General features: G+C 45.6%; 1 protein-coding gene across 1 annotated transcript; it reads right to left on the bottom strand.

The window, feature by feature from the left end:
- Positions 1-2,982: 2,982 nt before the first annotated feature.
- LOC311043104 (uncharacterized protein) lies at positions 2,983-9,474 on the bottom strand (the record flags this gene model as incomplete). Its single annotated transcript, XM_084054278.1, has 2 exons — positions 2,983-5,052; positions 7,597-9,474. 2 exons carry the CDS (start codon positions 9,472-9,474, stop codon positions 2,983-2,985), a joined length of 3,948 nt encoding a protein of 1,315 aa, XP_083910404.1.
- Positions 9,475-10,722: the final 1,248 nt, after the last annotated feature.

Here is a 10,722-nt window from a genome sequence, read left to right as displayed (position 1 = left end):
AACCTAAACCACCGTCAGATGCCGTCATGACATTCTCCTGCACCCACGACCTAATCTGAGTTCCCAGTTCTCGCCAGCCCTCGCATACAAACGGGAGGGGCGAGGAACTTCTGGGCCAGAACCCCGGTATTTGTGCACGGGATGTAACTTACGCTCAGAATCTGAGCGGACACGCCTCTTACCGGTCTGAGAGCTGTGCAACTCGTCTAAAGGCTTGTGATGTCGTAGCCTAGCTGCACACCCATCTTGACTGACGATTAACTGCCTAGGTAGGTGAAATGTTTGCAAATGTTGTACTTACTGTATGTAAAAGTATCAATACTGAAATCTATAAACACTCTGTTACAAGTAAAAGTCTGGTAATCCAAATTTGCTTGAGTAAAAGTACAAAAGCATTGGTATCAAAAATTTGCTCATTATGCAGAAAAGCAGATCTACAAGCTCACAACGCGTCGACTGTTTCCAATTTGGCATGAGAAGTTGTTATAGAAACTTTTGATGAGGAGGACAATTTGTTTTGGAATCCCATATGCACGTATTCTCCATAAGCTTGTGAATACTATCGAAAGCCTCTGATCTAATTATTTTTTTACCCCTTTTCTCCTCAATTGAGTCGTTATGCAAATGAATTCCTCCCCACACACATTTCTGTGTTGTCACTGCTGTTGTATCCTACTGACTCAGCTGCCAGTGAGGAGCCCCCACCAGGAGGACGTAGAGCCTTCGTCCGACTCCTCCTGCCCGCCCAACACTCCCCGCTGACAGGTGCCACCCGGCTTCTCTCCCCCGAACACGGGCCAATTGTGTTCAGGTAGAGACGCTCGACAAAGCCGGCTCCACCACGGTGGATTCAAACCCACAACCTTCGTGGTGGTGGGCAGTCACTTTACCACTGCGCCCACCCGATAGTATCGGAATTCAAGTATTCTATACTTGAATTCCCCATGTATTCAAGGCTGAGTAACTCAGTGGTTCCCGAACTGTGTTCCCGAATCGGTCCAGGTGTGCCTTTTTGTGACAACATATTGTTATTATAATATATATACTATACAAAAAGTTATGAATTATTAATAACCTGGAATCCTCATTTTGGGCATGTAATCTATAATCATTTATTTTCTTTTTTTGTTTTCACCAACAAAAAAAAAAATCACACCCTGTGTGAAGTAAGCGGCACCTTTGATGAGTCCCGTACTCGAAAATACATACGCATCCATGCGGAGTTTGTGTTGTCATCAATATTCGTTTATAGTCCAGTTAATAAGAATACAGAGGACGGACATACGGACATACATACTGTTTGTCATCAATATGTGTCACGTGAAGCTTGACCAATCACTTTGTTGCCGTACGCACACGGATAAAGTCAGATATAGAGCAAAGTTTGTCATCAATATGTGTCACGTGAAGCTTGACCAATCACTTTGTTGACGGTGAACACGGACAAAGTCAGGTATAGAGCAGGATCTGCTCTATACCTAAAGGTATAGAGCGGCTAGCGCCGCTAAAAAACTAGAAGGAGATACTCTGGAATGATGCAAGTTGGGAATGCATGCCCCACCCGGTTATGCAATACCCATTGTACCCATCTGTCTGTCTGTGTCCCTTCTATGCCCATTTATGGAGATTTCTGCATCCGTCTGTCTGTGTCCCTTTTATGCCCACATATGAAGTCCAGGCCAGATGTCAGTACTATCACGTTGTGTTGTTGACATCATGAGGGTACTCCATATATGGGGGTATGTTTTTTTAGATCCACCTCACCACTGTCCGCTGCGATACGCAGGAGTTGATCGGTGAAGGGGCATAAGCAGTGGTATTGCATGAGGACATGTTTATGTCTGAGGTTGCATGATGTCGAATTGTGACGATTGCAAGGATTTTGCTGTAGATATTAACGTCTTGCGTGTTGATGCTCAGGTCTCCCATCTGCCCGTCTTCGTAGACGAAGAAAAACCTTGTGCAGACATAGTCAGTGTTGGGAGCCACCCAAATACTTCCATTCCACCCACCCGATAGAATTGGCGAATTCAAGTATTCTATACTTGAATTCTCCATGTATTCAAGGCTGAGTAACTCGGTGGTTCCCGAACTGTGTGCACATCGGTCCAGGTGTGCCTTTTTGTGACAACACATTGTTTTTATAATATATATATCTTACTACTATATAATTGACAAAAGCTCCAAAGTTCGAAAGCGTTTCGCAAGCACAGGATCACTCCACATGCCTCCAAGACTCGTCACAGACTGTTGGCTATGTTTTAGGCATCTTACCCCACCTCGATCAGTGATCGGACTCTCGGTTTGATTGATTCTCTGATTCGCCTATCAGACCCTCAGCCTGATCTGGCAGGTTGCCATAGCAACCAGATACAGGAAGTCTGACCTCTTTATCACATGACCGAGGTTGGGAGGTTGGGACTAGAGGTTAGGGCCGCAAAGCAAAGCGGGGAGGGAGGAGAGGAGAGGCCAGAGGGGCCGGAATTCGCATGACGTGTGTCCAGAGTGACTAGGCCAGTGCAGAGTGACTGGACCAACCTCGTATCTGGCCTAGATGTATAATTTATATACTATACAAAAAGTTGAATTATTAATAACCTGGAATCCCTATTTTGGGCATGTAATAATCTGTAATTGTTTATTTTCTTTTTTTGTTTTCACCAACAAAAAAAAAACTAGAAGGAGATACTCGGGAAGTTGGGAATGCATGCCCCACCCGGTTATGCAATACCCATTGTACCCATCTGTCTGTCTGTCTGTGTCCCTTTTATGGCCATTTATGGAGATTTCTGCATCCGTCTGTCTGTGTCCCTTTTATGCCCAAATATGAAGTCCAGGCCAGATGTCAGTACTATCACGTTGTGTTGTTGACATCATGAGGGTACTCCATATATGGGGGTATGTTTTTTAGATCCACCTCCCCACTGTCCACTGCGATAAGCAGGAGTTGATCGGTGAAGGGGCATAAGCAGTGGTACATGTTTATGTCTTGGTTGCATGATGTCGACTTGTGACAATTGCAAGGATTTTCTTGTAGACATTAGCGTCTTGCGTGTTGATGCTCATGTCTCCCATCTGCCCGTCTTCGTAGACGAAGAAAAACCTTGTGCAGACATAGTCAGCGTTGGGAGCCACCCAAATACTTCCATTCTTGCGGAGGTCGGGAGAAGTGATCACTTCACATAAGGCAATGCACCTGAGATTACGACTCTGCAAGAACTGAAGTCCTTGCTCTTTCTTCTGTTCTGTATTGTTGTCCTTAGCGTTTTGTTGCCCAGAACCGTTATAGCCCATCCCTGAGTAGCCATAGCCCATCTGTGAGTAGCCAAAGGACACATTTGACATGGGGCTGAGATATATCCCAGTGCCGTAGGCGGCGCCATGCATCTGGAATTTGGTGTTGGAAGCTACGACCAGTCCCCTCCTCATTATAGAGTGCCAGTTTTCAATGCTTGATCCATGGAAAACAAAGGTGCTGCCAAAGTCTTTTTTGGCAGCTCTGAAGCTGGCCTCTTTGGCGGGTGAACTGCTCAGCAGTAGGAACTGATGTGGTGTGTGCATGAAATCCAGTTGTTTGTCTGCTGTAAGCTTGGCAATGTGTGACCTGTTACTGGATATCACCCACTGTAGTAATGGGAGAGACAACTTGTCAACCTTGTCCATTTGTTTCTTCATATCTGAGTGAGCGGTTTGAGTCATTTGTTGAATACGTGGAAGGCCGTCGAGGGCTTTGTTCACTCGATCATAGTTCTTGCTCTTCGGGTCAAAAGCCAGTCTCTGTGGATTTTCCGGATCGACCACAGAGGGATACGGGTCAAAAATTAGGTCTCTCCTGCCCGACGCCAGCGCAGTCCGAGCCATGGACAGTAACAGATCCACTACCTGAGCTCCAGTTGCGATCACATCGGTTACTTTATTCATCACCCCCAGGGTCTGGAAGGCAAAGACACACAGCTCCGCCTCACACACATAAGGCCTGAGCATGGGTCCGTTTAGGAACACATGCGGTTCGTCGCAGATCACACAGAATTCGTTCAGAACAGGAAACCTCTGCTCTGCATACTCTATTGCCTGGACAAGAAAACCTCTGTGTCTGGTTGGCACAGATTTGGCATCAGTGGAACAGGTATTGAAGCCGAAGTTGAACCTACTTGGCGCTGGCGTTGTGGCAAGCCACAAGGCTTTGCTCTGTTCTTCCCACTGCTCGGTGACAAACGTCTGCATGATCTTTTTCAGCTGATGCCCCAGACCAAACCTGTCTTTAAGTATTGATACTTGGAAAACCTCGACCTTCGGGACTGTCCCGCCTAGGTATTGTGTTAGGGAGCAGTTAAGCCGTATAGTTACAGGCTCTATGCGAATCACACCCCAACACTGTGCAGTTTCCTCATCTAGGAAACTGACGTCCATGCGCAGGTCAATGTCCACGTCATCAAATCCACCGTATTCCCTGAGAGACACTGAATGGGCTCCTTTTAAATCCCTCACCGCCTGCAGGTCTGCCTCCAGCTGAGGGTGTTTTTGGTTCTCGTCAACGTTTTCCTCCTGACCTCCATAGTAGTCATTATCTCCCTCAGGACCGTCAGAGTAGACTTCATCGGAGTCATTATCCCTGTCAGAATCGTCCTCTTCTGGTGCTTTATGGCACTGGTTTGCCTCCATCTGAAGCCTGGTCCTCTTGATGGAAGGGGAGCTGCTGGTCGCGTCGTTATTCAACCTCATCTCTGATGCAATTCGCTGGAAAATAACAGGAATCGGATCCATTGTGATTAAAACATCATCGGCATTTTCCGAGTTGGACACATAGGTGTTGTCTGGGTAGTCCTCAGAGACGTTCACGGAATAAGAAATCTTTCTGGAGTCCTGGGAGTACGTAAATGTGAAGGTGGCGTCTGCGTATCTGAAATTAGAGAAAAGGCACTCTTTTTCTGCCTCGCAACGTTGAATAACAACGTTGACGTCTTTTTGTATTCTCTCCTGCCTTGAACACATCCTCATGCAAAAATAAACCCTGTTGGAATGGACTTGTTGCCTTTCTTTTCTTCCTCCTCTCTTCAAAACGTCACACAGTCAGAGATCAGTTTTAACAAAATTACAGGACCTCAATTTATAAGTCACGTACTGTAGATCAATGTTCATAGACCTTAAGAGTTAGACATCACAAAGACGAATGTTCACAGAGGATACAATACAAACTCATTTTCTTTTTCTTTCACCTTCTTATATACATATGTCACAATGACATCAGGACATCAGATCCATGAGCGTGCATGGTGCAGCATGCCACAGCCCCATTGCGAGGTTCCCACAATTCCCCGCTTTAATGCACATACCCGTATATGGAGATCTCTGTATATTTCTGTCTGTGAATGTATGTCCATATACTGTGAAGACTGATTGGACCAACACAGAGGCAAAGACTGTGCAACTGCACAAAATGACAATTTATTGAGGGGTGGGGGTGATTGCTTAAACAAAGTTCAACAAAACGTCTTCCCAGTTTGGGGAATTGGTCCTTAACTTAGAGTGAGCCTAAAAGCTTACGTCCTATGTTGCCTCTAAACAAAGAGAAAATACAACATCATGTTTGTATCTGAAACATCATTAATGTATTGAAGTGGAGTTTGTCGCTTACCACCCGAGCAGATGTGCTTCCACCAAGGACAGCCAGCCACTACTGAGGAAGAGTGAGCACTTTTTATGGCAAGAGCTTGATCAGAACCGACTCAACACAACTATTTCCAGCCTGTTAGTTAGAGTGCAGGTGTCATCACATCAAGCTGATCAAGAACAGACATTGGCGCGTCATCCCAAAGCCTACAGTATCCGACTTGTGCAAGGACGCGCTGTGATTGGCCAGTAGACACTTTGAGTGGCAGTTGGGGCAAACACTAACCCCAAAACATGATTTACGATTCTGTGCCTATCAGTACACAACTCGAACGGCACTAAGTCGGCTAAAGCGAACTTTGCAACTTTCGGCACGGCGACTCGCCCGCTTTAGCTCGCTCGGCTGTGCCTCTCATGGCTCAAGTTCGCATGAGACGGTGCACCTCCATCGCGGTCAAAAACTATACTTTAGCGGCAAAGAAATGGTCTGCTGTCATTGGAAAAAAGAGTGGCAACAGCGGAATTCGATCCCAGGAGGTTTGGGTTGGCAGTTTAATGATTAGCGAAGCACGCCACTGGAACCAAGTGCTTAAACGGGGTTTGGGGCCGTATTAAAATATGTTGAATGTGATACTGAGAGGCAGTTCCACATTCGTCACAGAAGCGGGGTTATAGCACAAGCGGTATCGGTTTTTGAATGATGCGACATTGGCACATACCTCCCCTTAATGAGCTGGCCAAGGGGCCGGTGCTGGCCGTGGTGCTGAACTCTTGCCTCAGACCTGGCTAACCTGGTGGAAGCACTCACCTGTTCTTTTAGACCGCAACACTCCCCAATACGTATGTAGTTCCCTGACAGTGACAGCCATGCCTAAATATGTCGTCCAGGTGTCATGTTGTCATCTGATGACATCAGGGTACTCCATATGTGGGGATTTGCTGATTTATCAATGTTTTTTGGACAGCCTCCGATCCGACGGACTTCCTCACTCACATGCACATGGTCCATGACATGAAATTGTTTGAGAACCACTGTACACAGTGAATAAACTAGACTAGAGCCCAAATGGTGGGTTGTTTTTTTCATGTGAAATGATTCTATTTTATGTATTTATATTATTGTTTTTATGTCGAACACCATACAATAAAACAATAAAAGTAAAAATACAAAATATGTTACAAACAAATCCAATTATCTCAATGAACAACAAATCATAAATGTGTTCAAAAAGGAGCAGGAAGAAGCTAATGCTCCTGATAGAATGATACCCATGTGTAAAGGGGAGTTTATCATTGTAAGGTGGTACCTCTTAACTAATTCCAACCTGTCTTTGTAAAGTCCTCACTAATGTTGATTATAATATGGTATTTTTGAGCGGTGTAGCCGCTCCTATAAGTGGGGTTGGGAATTTGTCTTTCCCTGTACTGTGATTGGCTGATTCAATTCACACCCTTTTCGCCGTACCGTGATTGGCTGACTATATTCAGACCCTTTGCTTTGATTGGCTAGCGAGACGCATGATGAAATAATAAATATCACCACGCACTTCAAAAAATCATTTTTTTTAAAGTGAGCTTCCATCACTGTGATGACCACTGTTGTTTCTAAATAACACCGCTCACTTCACACTGGGTGTGCTTTTTCTTCTGTCTATTCGGTCTGTGAGTGGCATTGAAGCTAATAGAAACTGCAGGCTTTCTATTCCTGGAAAGTTAGGATGCTAATGCTATAATAGAAGTATATTCTAGCGTTAATAAAAAAAAAAAAACATTTGCAAATCTTCTTTGAAATGACCAAACCTGCCTACTGTCTCTAGTAGGTAGGTTTCTGAGTGAATATTGTCATCTGTGGGTGTGGTAAAGGGGCCTAAGCAGCGGTATTTCATGAGGACATGTTTAGGTCTTGGTCACGCGATGTTGGGTGATGATTTTAAGGATTTTTTCATAGGTCTTAGCGTCTTGCGTGTTGATGTTGTAGTCTCCCACCTGCCCTTCTTCGTAGACGAAGAAAAACCTTGTGCAGACATAGTCAGCCTTGGGAGCCACCCAAATACTTGCATTCTTGCGGAGGTCGGGAGAAGTGATCACTTCACATAAGGCAATGCACTTCAGATTACGACTCCGCAAGAACTGTAGTCCTCGCTCTTTCTTCTGTTCTTTATTGTTAGCGTTTTGTTGCCCATAATGGCCAATCCCTGAGTAGCTTAAGGACACATTTGAGTTGGGGCTGAGATATATCCCAGTGCCGTAGGCGGCGCCATTCATCTGAAGTTTGGTGTTGGAAGCTACGACCAGTCCCTTCCTCATTATAGAGTGCCAGTTCTCAATGTGTGATCCATGGAAAACAAAGGTGCTGCCAAAGTTTTTTTTGGCAGCTCTGAAGCTGGCCTCTTTGGCGGGTGAACTGCTCAGCAGTAGGAACTGATGTGGTGTGTGCATGAAATCCAGTTGTTTGTCTGCTGTAAGCTTGGCAATGTGTGACCTGTTACTGGATATCACCCACCGTAGTAATGGGAAAGACAACTTGTCAACCTTGTCCATTTGTTTCTTCATATCTGAGTGAGCGGTCTGGGTCATTTGTTGAATACGTGGAAGGCATTCGAGGGCTTTGTTCACTCGATCATAGTTCTTGCTCCTCGGGTCAAAAGCCAGTCTCTGTGGATTTTCCGGATCGACCACAGAGGGATACGGGTCAAAAATGAGGTCTCTCCTGCCCGACGCCACCGCAGCCCGAGCCATGGACAGTAACAGATCCACTACCTGAGCTCCAGTTGCGATCACATCGGTTACTTTATTCATCACCCCCAGGGTCTGGAAGGCAAAGACACACAGCTCCGCCTCACACACATAAGGCCTGAGCATGGGTCCGTTTAGGAACACATGGGGTTCGTCGCAGATCACACAGAATTCGTTCAGAACAGGAAACCTCTGCTCTGCATACTCTATTGCCTGGACAAGAAAACCTCTGTGTCTGGTTGGCACAGATTTGGCATCAGTGGAACAGGTTTTGAAGCCGAAGTTGAACCTACTTGGTGCTGGCGTTGTGGTAAGCCACAAGGCTTTGCTCTGTTCTTCCCACTGCTCGGTGACAAACGTCTGCATGATCTTTTTCAGCTGATGCCCCAGACCAAACCTGTCTTTAAGTATTGATACTTGGAAAACATCGACCTTCGGGACTGTCCCGCCTAGGTACTGTGTTAGGGAGCAGTTAAGCCGTATAGTTACAGGCTCCAGGCGAATCACACCCCAACACTGTGCAGTCTCCTTATCTAGGAAACTGACATCCATGCGCAGATCAATGTCCACGTCATCAAATCCACCGTATTCCCTGAGAGACACTGCACGGGCTCCTTTTAAATCCTTCACCGCCTGCAGGTCTGCCTCCAGCTGAGGGTGTTTTTGGTTCTCGTCATCAACGTTTTCCTCCTGACCTCCATAGTAGTCATTATCTCCCTCAGAATCTTCGTCGTCAGGACCGTCAGAGTAGCCGCCCTCAGAATCGTCCTCTTCTGGTGCTTTATGGCACTGGTTTGTCTCCATCTGAAGCTTGGTCCTCTTCATGCAGGTGCTGGTCGCGTCGTTATTCATCTCTGACGCAATTCGCTGGAAAATAACAGGAATCGGATCCATTGTGATTAAAACATCGTCAGCATTTTCCGAGTTGGACACATAGGTGTTGTCTGGGTAGTCCTCAGAGACGTTCACGGAATAAGAAATCTTTCTGGAGCCCTGGGAGTACATAAACGTGAAGGTGGCATCTGCGTATCTGAAATTAGAGAAAAGGCACTCTTTTTCCACCTTGCAACGTTGAATAACAACGTTGACGTCTTTTTGTATTCTCTCCTGCCTTGAACACATCCTCATGAAATGATAAACCCTGCTGGAATGGACTCGTTGTCTTTCTTTTCTTCCTCCTCTCTTCAAAAACAAAGAATGATTATGATTAGACTATGGGCCAGTTACAGGACCTCTTTTACCTTCTTTTATGTACTGTATTTCGCAGTGACATCAGAACCATGAGCAAGCATCAGTGCAGCATGCCACGCCCCCATTGCAGGGTTTTCCCCATTCCCTTCTTTAATGCACATGTATGGAGATATCTGTATCTGTTTATGCCCATAATAATATTAGTTCCCTGTCAGCCATGCCCATAATATGTTGTCTAGGCCAGTATATTATGTCAGTACTGTGACAGCTGGTGACATCTGATGACATCAGGGTACTCCATATATGGGGATTTGCTGATTTAAGAATATTTTTGGACAACCTCCGATCCGCAGACTCCCTCACTCACGTGCACAAACACAGAGATTTGCAAAATGTATAGGATTATTATATGTTTTTAAAAAGTGCTATACAAATAAAGTTTATTACTCTCCGCCAGGAGAGTATTGTTATCACTGCGTTTTCACTTTCTAAACATGACACACCGATTGGTCAAGCCTCACGTGACACGTGAAATACTGTGATCTGATTGGCTAGTGACGACATGATGCCTATATATACATGGCATCATTTTGACAGTGTCTCCGCCACTGTCAAAATGAGGTAAGACGGGAACCATGAAATGGCTGCATGGCTGATACATAATTGGCAGATAGGACAGATAGGACATTTATATAGACAAGAGGGATATGACACTTACACAGACAGGACGGACAGTGTACAGACAGGACGGATAGGACACTTATACAGACAGGACGGATAGGACACTTATACAGACAGGACGGATCGGACACTTACACAGACAGGACGGATAGGACACTTACACAGACAGGACGGATAGGACACTTACATAGACAGGACGGATAGGACACTTATACAGACCTTCGCGACCTTCGAACCAACACAAGTCTTCTGGCGGAGAGTTGTGCTCCGAGGAGCACTTTTTCTAGTTGTTATTATTATTACTCTCCGCCAGGAGAGTATTGTTATCACTGCGTTTTCACTTTCTAAACATGACACACCGATTGGTCAAGCCTCACGTGACACGTGAAATACTGTGATCTGATTGGCTAGTGACGCCACCGGGCCTATATATACATGGCATCACTCTGACAGTGTCTCCGCCACTGTCAGAGTGAGGTAAGACGGGAACCATGAAATGGCTGC

Source organism: Gymnoscopelus microlampas, assembly GCF_963454915.1.
Source record: "Gymnoscopelus microlampas genome assembly, chromosome: 1".
In the NCBI taxonomy this organism is placed as follows: domain Eukaryota; kingdom Metazoa; phylum Chordata; class Actinopteri; order Myctophiformes; family Myctophidae; genus Gymnoscopelus; species Gymnoscopelus microlampas.
The sequence above is the reverse complement of the archived record's forward strand: the minus strand, read 5'-3'. Positions and strand labels throughout refer to the sequence as shown.